This window comes from Vitis riparia, unplaced genomic scaffold, assembly GCF_004353265.1.
Source record: "Vitis riparia cultivar Riparia Gloire de Montpellier isolate 1030 unplaced genomic scaffold, EGFV_Vit.rip_1.0 scaffold752_pilon_pilon, whole genome shotgun sequence".
NCBI lineage: Eukaryota > Viridiplantae > Streptophyta > Magnoliopsida > Vitales > Vitaceae > Vitis > Vitis riparia.
Window position 1 is genome coordinate 76603 of NW_023269768.1, and position 17565 is coordinate 94167.

General features: G+C 36.9%; 1 protein-coding gene and 1 pseudogene across 3 annotated transcripts; one reads left to right on the forward strand and one right to left on the reverse strand.

Annotated features, from left to right (window-relative positions):
* The first annotated feature begins 5413 nt into the window (after window positions 1-5413).
* LOC117910469 (cysteine-rich receptor-like protein kinase 25) lies at window positions 5414-11265 on the forward strand. 3 transcript variants are annotated; one of them, XM_034824546.1, is made up of 6 exons: window positions 5414-5574; window positions 5673-5880; window positions 5989-6226; window positions 6304-6445; window positions 6563-6956; window positions 10949-11265. In XM_034824546.1, exons 1-6 carry the CDS (start codon window positions 5428-5430, stop codon window positions 10996-10998), a joined length of 1179 nt encoding a protein of 392 aa, XP_034680437.1. In that variant the 5' UTR covers window positions 5414-5427; the 3' UTR covers window positions 10999-11265. The 3 variants fall into 3 exon arrangements, with proteins under 3 accessions (XP_034680437.1, XP_034680436.1, XP_034680435.1); XM_034824545.1 differs by lacking the exon at window positions 10949-11265 and having other exon boundaries at window positions 6563-7169; XM_034824544.1 differs by lacking the exons at window positions 5414-5574; window positions 5673-5880; window positions 5989-6226; window positions 6304-6445; window positions 6563-6956 and adding exons at window positions 8933-10415; window positions 10629-10721 and having other exon boundaries at window positions 10805-11265.
* A 1587-nt stretch (window positions 11266-12852) lies between these two features.
* LOC117910468 lies at window positions 12853-17056 on the reverse strand (annotated as a pseudogene).
* Between the last annotated feature and the right edge of the window lie 509 nt (window positions 17057-17565).

Sequence of the window (17565 nt, forward strand, 5' to 3'; positions counted from 1 at the left end):
CGATCCTAGAGCCACTATGCAATAGTAGCTTTTTATTTGCTACCCTAGTTCATGGTGTTATAGGTTAAAAATTTTGTTGATTACTCCCGCCATCAAGGAGCACCAGCTGGACACAAATCAGCTGAGACACCAATTAGGCATGAATCAGATATAGAAATAGGTTGCATCAAAAAAGTTAAAATAGGATATAGTTTTTTTTCCACCCCTCTCCCATATGTCCAAAAATGACACAAAATTGGAATTATTTTCCAATCTCGATATTTTAGAAAATAATTTTTAAAGGAAAAGTTGTGTTTTAGGCTTCCCATCCCAACATAATAGCATTTTAGAAACCTAACAATGGGAAATATGAGAATCAACTTTTAATATGAAAAGTATTATCATTTTTGTGCACTCTAGGCCGACTCCACCTTTTATGCCCAAATTACCCCTTCATTTCTCTAACTCAGCATCATCCTAACAACCCAAAATTTCGCTCATTTTAGTTCAGAAACCCAACTCCAAAACTCCAAGGCAGTGTCAAAACGCATGTTTCGGCTCATCTAGGAGCCATGGGAGTAAAACAGAATATGGGAAAAACGAAATGAAGCTTGGGTGGAGAGAGTAGGTACCCAAAAATCAAAACCCTAACCTCCAAATGCATCTTAGACTCACAAATTAGTGTCCAAGATAGCTCTATCATCAAGAAATAGCACCAAACATCTCTCCTAGACTACTAAATCAGCAAAACCCTTGAAGAACCAGAGGAAATAGTGCATAAAATGAAACGTGGGAGACTCTTAAAGTATTGGGTCCCGATGAACCGGTCAACCGGTCCTCGAACCAATCACCATTGGTATTTTAGTGACTGTACCTTAGGTACTACCTTGATAGCCTTTAGATACTAGCTTAATCTACTTTAGGTACTACCTTAACTGACCTTAGGTACTACCTTAGTTAAACTTGCATTCTACCTGTGTGAAGGCTTAAAACTTCATTTATGGATATTAATTAATTCATTTGTGACCACCCTTAGAGCATGCCATTATGTGATTAATCAATGTGGTCAATTGGTTCACCTTTGGTATTTTGGTGATTGTACCTTAGGTACTACCTTAATAGCCCTTAGGTACTATCTTAATCGACCTTAGGTACGACCTTAGTAAAACTTGGGTACTACCTATTTGAAGCCTCGAAACTTCATTTGTGGATATTGCTTACTTCATTTGTGACCCTTAAAGCATGCCATTATGTGATTAATTAGCATACCATCATAACATGCTTTAAGGGTCACAAATGAATTAAGTAATACCCACAAATGAAGTTGCAAGGCTTGAAATAGGTAGTACCCAAGTTTTACTAAGATAGTACCTAAGGTCGGTTAAAGTAGTACCTAAGGTAGATTAAGGTAGTACCTAAAGACTATTAAGGTAATACCTAAGGTATAGTTATCAAAATATCAATGGTGAACCAATTGACCACACTAATTAATCACATAATGGCATGCTTTAAGGGTCACAAATGAAGTAAGTAATATCCACAAATGAAGTTTTGAGGCTTTAGATAGGTAGTACCCAAGTTTTACTAAGGTAGTACCTAAAGTCGGTTAAGATAGTACCTAAGGTAGATCAAGCTTGCACCTAAGGGCTATTAAGGTAGTACCTAAGGTACAATCACCAAAATATCATAGGTAATCGGTCAAGGACCAGTCGACCAATTCATCGAGACCCAATACTTTAAGAGTCTCTCATACTTCATTTTATGCACTGTTTTCTTTGGTTTTTCAAGGGATTCATCGATTCAATGGTCTAGGAGAGATGTTTGGTGTTATTTATTACTAATAGAGCTATCTTGGACACGAATTTGTGAGTATAGGACCGATTCAATGGTCTAGGTTAGGTGTAGACCCCTCTTGGACCAAGGGGTATTGTTGGCCACCCGGTGAGCTGAGGATTTTATTTGAGGAGTGGGAGATGACTTCCATGAAGAAGCTGCTGAGATGTGTGGCAAAAGATGTGACCACCTTGTCATGGTGGTGGTTGAAGCAGGTAAGAAAAGAAAACAGAGGAGTACCATAGAGCTGGGTGATGGGAGACTTTTTGGGGAGTGGTAGCTGGAGGAAAGGAGAAGCGGAGGTTTTGAGAGAATGTGAGGAAAGAAGGGTTGGGAGAGAAAAACGGAGGAATTTTTTCAGATAGAGGTTTGGAAGGGGGTATGAGAAAGGAAAACAGAGCAAAAGAGGTGGAGAGCAAAAACAGAGAGTTGGACTGAGACAAGGGGATGAGCCGAGAAATGAGCGGTCCATGGGTGTTTCATTTTAGAGAAACTGAGAGAGAGTGAGCTAGGTAGAAAAACAGGGTTGCAAAAACGTGGGGTGATCGATTGGTTTTGAAGGAAAAGGAATAGCTAGAAGCCGACATTCCACACGTCCGGAGAGAAGTCTTCCAGGTATGGATTTTTTTGTTTCTATTGTTCAGTTTGTTCGCCATACTGCCTTTCTTTCTCTCTTTCTATCTTCCTCTCTTTCTTCCATTGCTTGCATGCTCTCTGATTGCTAGAGACCCAAAGTTAGCTTGATGGTGCTCCAACAGATCCGCATTTGACTATGATAAAAAGACCTTAGTTGTGCCATTGTTTTTCTATGTTGAGGTCCAGACTTACCATGGTTTGATGTGTGAGAATTTATGAAACTGTCTTGGGAACACTAGAGGATCATGTTGTCATCTTTCTTGTCCACAATGGACCCACGTGTTTAGGTTTTAATATGAATGACATCTGTGGAGTGGATTGGGTGTATGGAGGTGGTGATCATGGTGATCCAGATTTAGCACAAGCCATTTCCCACTTGAAATAGACCACCAAATTCTCCACCCCCCTGGTTGTATTTGGCCACATGTATAAAGAGCTAGCACATGGAAATGCCCACAGAAAAATGATTGTTGTTGGGGAAGACGACACCACATACCTTTGGTGGGCCATCCTTGAAGCACATGCCTTTATCTTTTTGTTTTTTTATTATTTATCCTCATGCGTCAAAGTTTGATTTTCACAAATTCTCTTTTAAATGATTTTCAAAATTCCAGTTTTTCAAATAATCTTATTTCCATTCCAATTTGAAAATTTAATTTAAAGAAAAAAAATTCATTCTCAAATAATTTTTTAAAATTCCAATTTCCAAATTTAATTTTCAAAACTTCCATTCTCAAATAATTTTTCAAAATTCCAGTTTTCAAATTTAATTTTCAAAACTTTAATCTTCGAATAATTTTCCAAAATTCCAATTTCCAAATTTAATTTTTAAAACTTTCATTTTCAAATAATTTTTCAAAATTACATTTTCAAAACTCCAATTTTCAAAACTTCAATTTTTAAATTTAATTATCAAAACTTCACTTTCCAAATACTTTTCCAAATTTCCAAATTTCAAAATTCAAATTTTCAAATTTAATTTTCAAAACTCCAATTTTCAATTAATTTTTTAAAAAAACTCCAATTTTCAAAACTTCAATTTTCAAAATGACTATTTTCAAATAATTTTCAAAACTCTAGTTTTCTTTCAAATAATTTTAATTCCACTCCAATTTTACTTTTCATCATTTATTAGGGTTTTGGGTAAAAAAAAATCTCATTTTTAATAAACTTGCTACCTTTCCCTTCAGTTAAGCACTTTCACAAATTTTCTTTGATTTTCAAATAATCTTTTGTTTCTTTTGATTTTAACTGCTATGCTTAATGAATATTGTTTGATATTTGTCTTGCTCTTTGATATGCATGTGATAATTTTATACTTGAGCTAACCTTGTTTCCATGATAGCACACTATTACTTGTTGTTAAGGTACAGTCTCACTCTCACTTTGTTTATTTATTCATTATCATTACTTACTTAATGATTTTGGCATCCATTGATTTCCTAGTTAAGTTTCACACTTGCTTTGCCTTATTTAGTAGAGACCCGTTTTTAGGAACTTAGAGGGGTGCTATGGTCTTTTACCGGACGTTCCCTATAGATAACCTGATCCTTGGACCCGACTTTGGTTTTTCACAGACTTGTTTTTCCTTCAGGAGTCACATTTAGGGTTTTTCTTTCTCATTTTGTTTTTCCCTTTAAAAAATAAAAACATAAATAAGTGACGACTCCAAATCTTTTCTAAAAATCATAATTTTTCATAAATAAATGAAAAGCGAGTGTCGCTATCGAGTGGGAATGCATCATGTGAAATGCGGGGTCCACATTAGGGTTTTGATTTTTTTGGTACCTACTCTCTCTACCCGAGCTCCATTTCATTTTTCTCATATTCTCTTAGACTCCCATGGCTCCTAGACGAGCCAAAAGGCGTGTTTTGACACCTCATTGGAGTTTTGGATTTGGATTTCTGAACTAAAATTAGAGAAATTTTGGGTGGGTGAATGTGCCTACAATGTCATGGATTAGGATAAATTTGGGTAGGCTATGCTTGATTCCCGGAAAGTTTAAGGAAAAATACAAGGGAAAGAAAATAGAAAGCAAAAGTAGAAGGAAAGAAAAAGTGAAATAAAATCAATAAATTATTTTTATATCCTACCTCAAATTCAATCCACTTATTTATCTTTTTCATATAAAGATTAAATAATTTTAAAATATAAAAATTTCTTATTTATTTTAATTATATTTGATTTTCTTTATTATTTTCCATACTAAAACCAAACATAGAAAAATTATTTTTTTCTTTGCATTTATTTTCTTTTCTTAGTACTTCCCAGGAACCAAACATAGCCTTAGTATTATGCATATATTCTTACACAAACAACCAGCTGTTTGAGATAACTTATTTTAAAAATTTTCTAAGAGATGAAGTCAAATCAAAATTTTAAAGGGATAATCTTATTATTATAAAAATTTTATTAAATACAAAGCTACTTCCATGAATAAAAAGAAAAAAAATTATGAGAAGTAGCTTCAATTTCTTTCTTTTATTTTTGTTTTGTTAAGCTTTTTTAATTTTAAAGTTACCAATAAATACAATGTGTGATGTAGTGTGAAAATAATAACTTAATGTATTAAGGCCACTTTTAATATATGAAATTCTACAATAGGAATAGGAATGTAAGTGTGATTTACTAGTGGTTCTAATCGTGTGTGTGCAGGGGCGGAGCCACCTTGTGCCCAGAAAGGGCTTTGGAAAAAAAGGAACTTTACGAGTGCCTACAGCGGGGGTGGAGCTTGTCTTCAGCGAGGGTGGGGTAGGCGGTCAGCATAAGAGCCGGACCTTGCCTTCAAAAAGGTGGGTAGGCCGTCCAGTTAACAGCTGGATTCCGTGGAGGCTTTTGCAGATGTAAAACTACAAGACCTTAAAACCTGACGGGGTTCTGGTGAAACAGGTCCGGCTTCTGGTATAACAGGGGATAGAGGAGGGAAGAAAGTCAAGCCACTTGAAGTTGGGGCTTCTGGTACAACAGGGAATAGAGAAATGGAGGAACTTGAGCCGCTTGTACCGAGTGATTCAAAAGATATTGACAATGTCAAACAGTTCAGTTTAGTTTCTGTTATGGCTGCCACGAATAACTTTTCAGATGAAAATAAACTTGGAAAGGGTGGTTTTGGTCCTGTCTATAAGGTAATTATAATTTGATTAAGCCCATAGCTTGTAATAGGGCATTCTTTGTTTAAGTACCCAATTAAAGCTTCGTTATGGATTGTGGATTATTTTTGCAGGGGATACTACCTGGGGGCCAAGAAATAGCAGTGAAGAGACTTTCAAGGGATTCCAAACAGGGATCGGCGCAGTTCTATAATGAAAGACTGATTGCCAAACAACAACACAGAAATCTTGTCAGACTTTTGGGTTACTGCATCGAGGGAGAAGAAAAGATGTTAATCTATGAGTTCATGCCCAACAGAAGCTTGGAAGACGTCCTCTTTGGTTTTAATACCTCCCTTTTTCCTTCCTGTTGTTTGCATAACCTTTTCCTATGTTTTTATGTTTTTTTGCATAAAACAATTTACTAGTTGTGTTCACCCAAATTTTCAGCTCCTGCTGGAAGAAAGATGTTGGACTGGAATAAGCGGTGCAAAATAATTGAGGGAATTGTACAAGGACTTGATTACTTGCACAGACATTCAAGATTAAACATGGTTCATAGAGATCTAAAAGCAAGCAACATCCTACTCGATGATGACATGAACCCCAAAATTTCTAATTTTGGCACTGCCAGAATTTTTGAGCCAAATGCATCAGAAGCATATACCAGTGAACTTATTGGAACAAGGTAAGTGCCTTGACTCTTGTTTATTTATCTGCTTTCTTCTTCAGTCTAATGGATTGAACTTTCTATTACGGATGCAGGGGTTACATGCCACCTGAGTATGTCATGGAGGGAGCTTATTCACAGAAAACAGATGTTTATAGCTTTGGGGTCCTACTGTTGGAGATTGTGAGCGGCCAGAGGAACATTTCTAATGATAGGGCCATGGACCTTGTAAACTATGTAAGTCCGTTAGATCTCATATTAGTCTCTACATTATTATCAATACCCAGTGTATGCTTCCATAATTTTGCACACTAATCTCGTAAGTAAATGGTCCGTAAAATGAACTGGATTCAGGCTCGGCAGTTATGGAGAGAAGGCAAGGGCTTGGAGCTAGTGGATCCAGCAGTGAGGGATCCCCACTCAACAACCCAAATGTTGAGATGCATTCATGTTGCTCTCTTGTGCTTACAGACGAGTGACGAGAGGCCTGAAATCTCAGATGTTTGCTCCATGCTTAACAGCCAAACTGGGGACCTACCCAACCCAAATCCACGCCCATTTGGGTTGGGTACAACAGGGGATAGAGAAGGGAAGAAAGGTCAGGCACGTGATGTTGAGGTTTCTGGTGGTAAAACAGCGGATAAGGAAGTTCCGCCACGACGGGGTTCTGGTGAAACAGGTCCGGCTTCTGGTATAACAGGGGATAGAGGAGGGAAGAAAGTCAAGCCACTTGAAGTTGGGGCTTCTGGTACAACAGGGGACCTACCCAACCCAAATCCACGCCCATTTGGCACTTCAGGCGAGCCAGGGAGTTGTTCTGCTCTGCTACTTGAGAGATGGAAGGCGGGTCAAGATGAGATGAGAATTTGATTCCCTCGTGGTAAGCTTTTCTTTATTTACGTTTTGTTAATTTATAATAAGATGACAACTGAACTGAAGCTAGTTTTGTGATCATTTGGAACATATTTGTACCCATGTATTCTGGAGCGAGTGACGCACCGTCATTTGCATTGGGGAATGAAGCATGGCGACTGGGCACGTTTTAATATAGGGGCGATGTTTTTATTGTTTGGACAATTCTGCCCTTGACGTGGTTTTCAACTGTTGACGTAGGGCTCACCTGGGGTAAGCCTGGCAATAAAAGGGCGACGGTCTCACCAGCGCTGCCACGTGGCTAATTTTTGGTCCAGGTTCGAGGTATGGAGCTGCCCTTCCACTTTATATGAAAAATTATTGTTTCTGCATGACAGCAAATTAATAAGAAAACAATAAATAAAATCATTATCGAAGAAATGATAGCACATGGAGAATTAAGTCATCTCAAGCCCCTGTTTTGTTGGATAATGGGCCAAAATTATGGAGAAATTTTGATATGCCAGTCATTTTCCTTGTATTAATACGTGATATTTTTTGTAAGTACAGATACCATGGAGTAAAAGAAAAAAAAAAAAAAAATCTCAGATGTGGAAACCTAGAAGGTCACTAGGTGGGGTGGCGGGGTAATAAAATTACAAGATAGTGGTAAAATTTACCTACAAATAGAAGAAGGTGTGGTTGTGGGGGAAATTAATTGCTGGTCGTACAAACATGTCTTTAGGATTGCAAAATTAATGTCCTTCGAGTATATTCATTATTCCAGCCTTGAATGCAGTTAGTATTGCTTGGTTTACATATGACTTTGGCTCTCTACATCCAATAAATTCATAGACTTAGGTGTGTTCTTCCATTCCCTTTTTTTTTTTTTTTTATTGTGAGTGTCATTTTACATATTTTAAGCATCATATATAATTGAAATATTTATTCATACTTTAAGTATAATTGAATAAATATTTCATTAATTACCATAATTATTACAAAGCATAAGTAAATACCTCAATTTGGCATATCTTATTATAGTTTTAACTTAGAACCAATAATTTTAACATGATATGCTTATTACCAAATAATATTTTTTTCCCAAGACATATTCTAAATGTATTACCGATCATGACATCATTGTTATCTCATGAATTGGATTTGAACTAACATCTCTGAGTGATTTTCTGTTTTTGCACTTTGATCTTATTTGTTTATAATTTGATTTCATATGTTTTTATCTTTATTCAACGACGATATATATTTAAATTTTTCATTTTCTTATCTACTCTTTTTTATCCTTTATTCCTTTTGTATTGTTTATCTACTTTGAGCTTGGATGGAATAGTTTAGGAAACTTGCCAAATTATTTTTATCAAAGAAAAAGTATAATTGATTAAATTTGTTTATAAAAGTTAGAAAAAAATGGAGGAGAGTAAAGGTATGAAAATGGAGGGCCAATAGTAGTAAGAAAACAATAATTCAGACAATAAAAGCAGGAAAAAGATGAGTTGGGGTATAGGATAGAGGTCCATCTCTCTGAGATATGGGTCCACAGATTATCACTATAGTACTCCAGAATGTTCAGACGTGTGCCCGAATCTCTGCTTCCCACACACAGTTGGGTGATTCAGGAGTGGTCTATTTCCTATTGAATGCAAATGGAGCCATTTTGTCCATTCATTGAGAAAGTAGTGATCTGGATTCTCATCTTTCCCTGGAAACTGGTCCACATAAATGGAGTCAGGACAAGCCATCATATGTCAATGTTCTCAGGATTTCAAACATAGTGGATTGCAATTTCCTTGATCTCTTTGGCTGTGCTGGATCTTTGGCTGCCACCCATTTTTTATGTAAATTCCATTGGAATACGTACAGTAACAACTATGAAAAATTATTGTTTCTGCATGACAGCAAATTAATAAGATAACAATAAATAAAATCATTATCGAAGGAATGATAGCACATGGAGAATTAAGTCATCTCAAGCCCCTGTTTTGTTGGATAATGGGCCAAAATTATGGAGAAATTTTGATATGCCAGTCATTTTCCTTGTATTAATACGTGATATTTTTTGTAAGTACAGATACCATCGAGTAAAAGAAAAAAAAAAAAAATCTCAGATGTGGAAACCTAGAAGGTCACTAGGTGGGGTGGCAGGGTAATGAGCCTCCACGAAAAGTCCACCCTCTGGTAAGTAAATCCTAAATCATGTACTCTGGTTTCTCCTCTTACTTGGGTTTTTTCTTCTTTATCTTGTCATGTGTCTGGTTGGGAGGACCTTGCTCTTGTAGTGCACGCACAGACAGCATCAAACTTGGGGAAGGGCTTCCATTCTCGGAGAATTTACTGGTTTCGGCACAAGGGACTTTCACACTCGGGTTCTTCAGCCTGGACACGGGCACTTATTTAGGAGTCTGGTACACAAGTGATGTTAACAACAAGAAAGTCTGGGTTGCTAACAGAGATAAGCCTATATCTGGCACCAATGCAAATCTCATGTTGGATGGCAATGGCACATTGATGATCATTCACAGTGGGGGTGATCCAATTGTCTTGAATTCCAATCAAGCATCCAGAAACTCCATAGCTACCTTGCTTGATTCTGGAAATTTTGTTGTGTCAGCGTTAAATTCAGATGGATCTGTGAAGCAGACACTATGGGAAAGTTTCGATGATCCTACAGACACGCTCCTGCCTGGGATGAAACTAGGCATCAACTTGAAAACCGGGCAAAACTGGTCACTTGCTTCGTGGATAAACGAACAAGTGCCTGATCCTGGGACTTTCACTCTAGAATGGAATGGCACACAATTGGTAATGAAACGCCGAGGGGACATCTACTGGAGCAGTGGAATTCTGAAAGATCGGGGTTTTGAGTTCATTCAAACTCACCATAACATCTACTATTTCATCAGTGTTTGTAATGACAACGAGATCTACTTCAGCTATTCAGTTCAAGACAGAGCTATTTCAAAGTGGGTATTGAACTGGAGAGGGGGATTTTTTGACACTTACGGAACTCTATTCGTGAAGGAAGATATGTGTGATCGTTATGACAAATATCCAGGGTGTGCAGTGCAAGAGCCACCCACTTGCAGGACTAGAGACTTCCAATTCATGAAGCAATCGGTTCTCAATTCAGGATATCCATCATTAATGAACATAGATACGAGCTTGGGCCTTAGTGATTGTCAGGCTATATGCAGGAACAATTGTTCTTGTACTGCTTGTAATACTGTATTCACCAATGGAACTGGATGTCAGTTTTGGAGGGATAAATTGCCACGAGCCCAAGTGGGTGATGCAAATCAGGAGGAGCTCTACGTTTTGTCCTCATCAGAAGACATAGGTAAGAGGCTCTATGTATTGCATTCCGAGAAGTAACCAAAACAAAGTACTTGGTAAATCTCACATCTTCATCAAATTTACAAACCTACAAAAAAAGTCCTACTGTATAATCGTCTACCATTAGAGGACCTATAGCAAAACCATTAAAGACCCTCTCTCTCTCTCTCTCGAGTTCTGCTCTAACAATAAAATTTATTAACTTCTACCTATGCAGGGAAGCCTTGGTGGATATGGATTATCATTCTCGTTGTAGTAGTATTTCTGTTCTTGTTAGCTGTCTTTTGTTGTTCACAGAGAAACTCCAGAGGTAGTATTTTAACTTTTGTAGATAATAGCAATGCCATTTGTTAATGGGTTGGATAATTGGACTTGTGGCTTCTGGTATAACAGGGGATAGAGAAGGGACGAAAGTCAAGCTACCTGAAGTTGGGCCTAGAAAAAAGGGGAGAGTTAGGTTCAGTGTACCACTTGAAGTTGGGCCTAGAAAAAAGAGGAGAGTTAGGTTCCGTGTACCACTTGAAGTTGGGGCTTCTGGTACAACAGGGGACCTACCCAACCCAAATCCACGCCCATTTGGCACTTAAGGCGAGCCAGGGAGTTGTTCTGCTCTGCTACTTGAGAGATGGAAGGCGGGTCAAGATGAGATGAGAATTTGATTCCCTCGTGGTAAGCTTTTCTTTATTTACGTTTTGTTAATTTATAATAAGATGACAACTGAACTGAAGCTAGTTTTGTGATCATTTGGAACATATTTGTACCCATGTATTCTGGAGCTCTATTTGCCCTTTTGCTCTCCAAAACATCTTATGATATACGTCTATCTATATCCATCTCAGCCAAAGTAGGCCATATATATGTTCTATAATTCATTATATGCCATTGAATAGATGATCAAAACACAAGGTGGCAACAGTGTGCATGTGATTTATGTCTTCCAGTCAAGAGGAAATCTACTCACAGTAAAATTATTCAAACATTACTTAACATCAACTAAGCAGACTAAAACATAGAAACATGATTTATAACATTTGTCACCCGTCACAGAAAGATAAATGTCTTCATGAGGATGCATAATATAAATAGCTTGAAGGTTGCTTCCCAAACTTCTAATACCAGAGCATGCATCTAAGCAACAAGCAGAAAACATCATCCTAGCCACTCAACAGGCCAGATTATCAATGAAATCTGAAACTGAGAACCTCGTAGGTATAACATCCTTCAACCAGTTATACTAGGACCTCAGAACCATATCTTGAAGGTTTCTTTCCAAAGTTCTAATCCCTTTCCCCTCCCTGCCCAAGCTTCTGCTATTTTGCCCCTTCCAAAAGCACCATGCCAACTGAAAGATGTCATTCTTACTCCCTTTCTGCTCATTAACTTGAGACGCCGGCTAGCACGCTCACCTGCCTCATTGCTCCTAGAAGCACCCAAGTTACCTAATCAGGCAAGTAAAAGAACCCAATTAATCCTTTGACAACACAAAGAGGAGCACTCATACCGAGAAACCAGACAATGAATGCAGAGATAATGTATGACTTATTCAAATTGCACATACACCAACCAGTTAACCAAACTTCATCCTCCATGCTTCAGCTAATCCATACCCAAGTTCTTCCCCCACACATTGTAGGAGATATAGGTCTTCAAATCCGATGATAGGAAATTTCCAACATATGACTCATGAAGCTCAATAAAACAGAACCAATAAACATAAATTGATGGATCAAGTCCAATTTAAGAAATAAAATAAATAAATAAAACACTTAAATAAGATTTGGAGATAACTATTACACTCATAATGAAAAGAACGAAAACAACAAACACAAATCCCAATACAACCCAATCGAGAACAAAACCCAGAAAATTAAATTAATAGATCAATTAAAATAATTTTGATTAAGGACCCCCCCAATAAAAAAAATAAAAAATAAAATAAAATAAGCCAAAAACCTAAAATAAGATAGCAGACTATAATTCCTATATACACACCTTACTTGGAAAAAATCCCTTAAAATAAAACTAATATATCAATTCAACTTAAATAAACAAAATCCAAATTTAAAACAATTGAAAAAGACCTAGAGTCCATCTTAGTTGCAATGCAAAATTTGTGTGTCCATCTTACTTTATGATAAATCAGGCATGCCATTAAAGCAACTGAATTGCACAGAATTTGCTGGGACTAGTTCAATGCAAAGAAATACCCAGGTCTGTAGAACGGATGCCAGTCATGCTTCGTCCATTCCCCATCAAATATATCACAGTTCCTCAATGATTCTGATCAATCCTCTTTCCCTTGCTTTGCCACCACTGCATTCAAACTAGTTCCTTCACTCTGGTTCTTCAACAAAGAAGTCATAACTAAGACACCACAAACTCTCTGCGATAAAGTTATCTCTCTCCCCAAAAATGCTATTACCTGTACAAGGACTCTTCAAAAACCATGCATGGCAACTCAGGAAAACAAAACCAACCAGAACCCTAACAAATATCCAGGTGTCAAACCAAAAACAAATTTTGGCAATGAATCCAAGTAGAGGTTGGGCTATTCGAGCATTAGCAACTAGCATAAACCATTAATCGAAACCCAAAATATATTAAAATTCTGAACATTAGAACAGAGAATCCTATAGGTCTACTCAAGGGAGACTAAAGAGGGGGGAAGAAAGTTACCATAGGTTAAACTAGGGGAGAAATGGAATGGATTGGGAAAGAGGATACTTCTTTATTTGGTCAAAAACCAAGAACTCGCTGTTCCAAGTTCTGGTTTTGTCCATCAAAGATTTTGAATAACTGGGATTGGTTACTAAAAAGATAGGTTCCTGCTGCAGGACAGCTATGAACCACAGTAATTATTTAAACAACCTTAATGGGGGAAATGACAGAATAATGGCAAAATGTTGTAAGAATTACATATATTAGAACTAAGACTCTACATTTGAGGCATACTATTCTCACATTCTCAAAACAGGTACCACATCGATTCATGATGACTAAACATGAGTCTCATGATCAAATGTTAATAACATAAAAAAATAGACCATAAGAACTAGTTCATAGTGATGACTGAAGACAGCCTCTAGAGCAACAAGGATCACAATGAAAAAGCCTGAACTAATACTAATAGCTTGCATCTTAAATTGGATCCAAATAAAGAGATTAAAATTACACCATGAAGAGTTCACATCAGACTGCATTTCCACAACCTTTGCCAGCTCAAATAATCCCATATTTTAGTCAAACAGACCTTGTTGTTCAAACTTGGTTGAAGAGGTATTTTTGCCTCATGGCCTCCAACCATGCTAAATAATTTTGAAGCTGCACTAACTTATCAATGTTACTTTAAACATATCTCAGGAGTTCATAGCACCAACTTCTCATTTTTTTTTTTTCTTTAGTTGACCCACTTAGAGCTGCTTTAGTTTTACTCCATTCTTTCACAGAAGCAGCAGTTCTCATGAAAGAGCATGTTTCACCAATTTTAACATCCTTGATAGATGTTTTCTTGGGGGCTATGTGAGGTTTCTTCCTAAGTGTTAGGGCAGAAACTTCATATTATTGCCTATCATCTGTACACCTTTTTCTGGTGTACTCTTCTCAACATCCAGATCAACAAAATTATGTTCTTCATCCAAAGCTACCATATCAAAGCTACTAGTAGTAGTGAATCCTTTTCCAACTTCCAATTTTTCATTTCCATCTCTTATAGTCTCACTTGTATGCTGCTTCACTTGATCATGGTGCTTGCTACCACTGGAAACTGCAAGGTCCACATCAGAGAATTTTGGTAGCTTTTGTTTTTGAAAAGGAATCCCAGGCAGAATTTGTGAGATGCTGAATGAACTACTATTAGCCTCGCTAACAAGTTGCGTCCATGAGGATTTCTGGAGCCATGAAGCACCTCTACCAGACCTTTTTACAACTTCATCAGGTATGGGAGGCTGAGCTTCTGCGAGGCCCTCCAGCCCTTTCAATTTTCCAGATTGGGCTTCCAAGTTTTCATGGTTTACTAGGTTTTGCTTTTTTCTGTCAATAATATCATGGTCATTTAGACCATCAGACTTTGCCTGCTCTTGTTTTCTTGAAGCAACACCTGGCAGGATATCTGAGATGATGAATGGACTGTTGCCCTTATCACCTACAAGTTCTCTCCATGAAGATTTCTGAGACCATGAAAGATTGGCAGTTGTTTTCTGGATGCCTGGTCTCAGTTCACTAGTTTGAGCACCCGATTGTACTCCTGAATCATTTGAATGGGTTTGCAAGCTTGGCTTCTTTCCAGGGATGGCAGACAAAGATTCATTTCCATCACTCTCATCAATATGAAGTGATTTCCTCTTCTTGGTAGAAGGAAAAGTAATCTGGGCTGGCCCATTTGTTGACATCCAGGTATCATTGAATCTTGACTTTTGGGTATCCAAGGCAACAGAAGAGTAAAGAAAGTCAGGTTAGGAAATAGAAAAGACACCTAATATGCACAGAACCATAAAAACAACTGCCCTGCACCATTGAATGTTGACATATACCCGATTCATTGATATTGGTTCCTGTTCCTGGCTCCCTAGCAAAGCCATTCTGTGTCACCCAGTGAACATGTTAATTACAAGGTTATCCTCATCTTCTGCAAGATCTGATTCATTGTCATCAATTTGCAGTTCATCCTCGTCTGCTGCATGATCTGATTCATTGTCATCAATTAGCTATTCATTAGTTGATTTGAGGGAATCGTGTCCTCCCTTGGTCAGTCCAGTCACATTATATGCCACCTTTAAATCAGTTTCCCTCTCAAAGATCTTGTTCATTACTGAGTTCATCATATTAAGCTCCTCCTCGTTCATCCCACCACTTTGTGGCTCTCGATCACAAAAGTATTGTTTTTGAGCAGTGTGAGGAGGGCCAGAGTGTTCCTCACAATCACAGAAATGGGTTGGGAGAGAAGGAACTTCAATGCGTTGGAAACTATATTTGTGCTTGCCAGTTCCACTAAAAGGTAACGACTTCATCTGCACAAGAAAGTCCCATTTCAAATAAGGGAATGTTCCATGTGCCACACAATGATGAACCAAAGTAAGGGTATTCTAACTCTGGATCTTTACCTTTTTCAACTTGGGAAAGAAAATGCTAAGCTGAGACTTTTCTCGATTCACAGTTTTCTTGGGCTTATCTGAAGAGACAATTTTTGTATTTTTATCAATACTATTACTAGGTTGACTAATTGCAAGTTCACCATCTTCGGCCCACTCCCGTCTCAAGAGAACAAGATAATGTTCTTTAGCCTTTTCAAGTTTCAACCTCCCTCCCTTCCAGAAGGTACCCATTATACTGTATGCTTACAAATTAAAATGAGTGTAAGCCACCATATCCAACATAAAACAAAATTCTCCTCTAATATGTCAATAAATAAACAAACAACATGTGCACTGCCCAGGTACTCACCCGGTGGTGCTTTCTTAAAGAAAATAAGGTAGTTATATGACTACAGAGTTCATTAGTAGAATTTTGCAATAAACTGTAAGATGAACTGTAATAATTGAGTCTATACAGAAGCTGAAAGACACAATGTTGCTCTAATACAAAGTAACTAAATTTTGAAAATCTGGATGGATCCTTACAAGAAAATAGAGGGAGAATGAGTGAGCGAGAATACCGTGCTGAAGAGCTTGGAAAGAGATTGTGCGAATGAGGGAAGGAAGTCCAAATAAGCAAATCTACGACCTTTGGTCCTCACAATATCCACTGCCTTAACCGTTCCCAAAGATGACAACATCTTGTGAATATCATCGCTGGTCACAGTTTCTCCCAATCCTCCCACAAATATCCTTGTTGTTGTGATACCTTCTTCCTCCTCCTCCTTACTACTACAATTTTGGTTGAGCCTTTCTTCCATTTTCTCGTCCCTATAAACCATAACAAGAAATCAGGATCACAACCCGCTCAAATCGATTTAGACGAAATGCTGGGATAGGATGAGATGGAATAACCCTTCTCTGAATGGAACAAATACCCATTCCATGAAATTGGATATGGAGAAATCTTCGATGTTCATTTCAGTGTGTGACAACATCCAATTCAGAAATCAACAATGCTGGAACTGAAATGGAATACCTATATACAGAAAGAAGATACCAATTTGCAGAAATAGGATACCCATTTCCCAAAATCAGATAACCAGAAATCATTCATTCCTATTCCAATATTTCAAATGGCACGATCCGTAACTAGGAATCCAAATCTAACGAAATTCTCAAATATATTGAGAAACATGTATTTCTGACCATAAAATCACTACTAATGGCTTTAATCAATAGAAATTGAAATGACCCAGGTAAGATTAGTACCAAAAACATTCATACAATGAAGATTATCATGCTCATAGAGTTACAATGCACTCAAATTTTGGATATTTCAGACACAAGTGAATAACTTCAACGATGTAGCTAATTTACCAATATCAATTCTTGCGAAAACAAGCAGATTTCATCAACAACATCAACCCTATAGACATGAGAGCAAGTTTTTTTTGGGTCAAAACTGGTGTGTCTATGACACAAGCACCAGAAGTTTCGGCTACATGATGCGGGTTCTTCGGTGACCCAAGAAAATGGTACACGTATCGGGGATTCCCTGGTGTGATGAAGAGAGACGAGACAACGCCGATCATGTTTTATTTTATTAACTTTAATTACGAAGAAGTCAACCAAAAAAAAAAAAAGGATTTAATTCACATTACCAATTTAATTTAAATAAATTGTTTTGTTATTTGATCAACATTAATATAGAAAAAAGTTGATATATGATCTAAAATTTGATTTAGTTTACATAATCTGCCAAAACTAGTTATAAAATGTTTATGATTTTATTACCACCAATACAAAGAATTTAACACGAGTTGCAAAAGTTTGATTCAATTAATTTAAAAAAAAAAAATCATTTTCTGATTTTAGTAATTAATATAAAAAAATTAGCATATAAACTAAAAAATTTTAATTTAATTTATTTCTTACAAAATTAATAAATAAAGTATTTTTCTGATTTCATTTAATGTCAATTTACAAAGAATTAATATATAAAAAAAAATTGTGCCACATAACCTTAAAAATTTAATTTATAAAATAATTTTCTTGTTTTATTAATATATAAAAAGAAATATA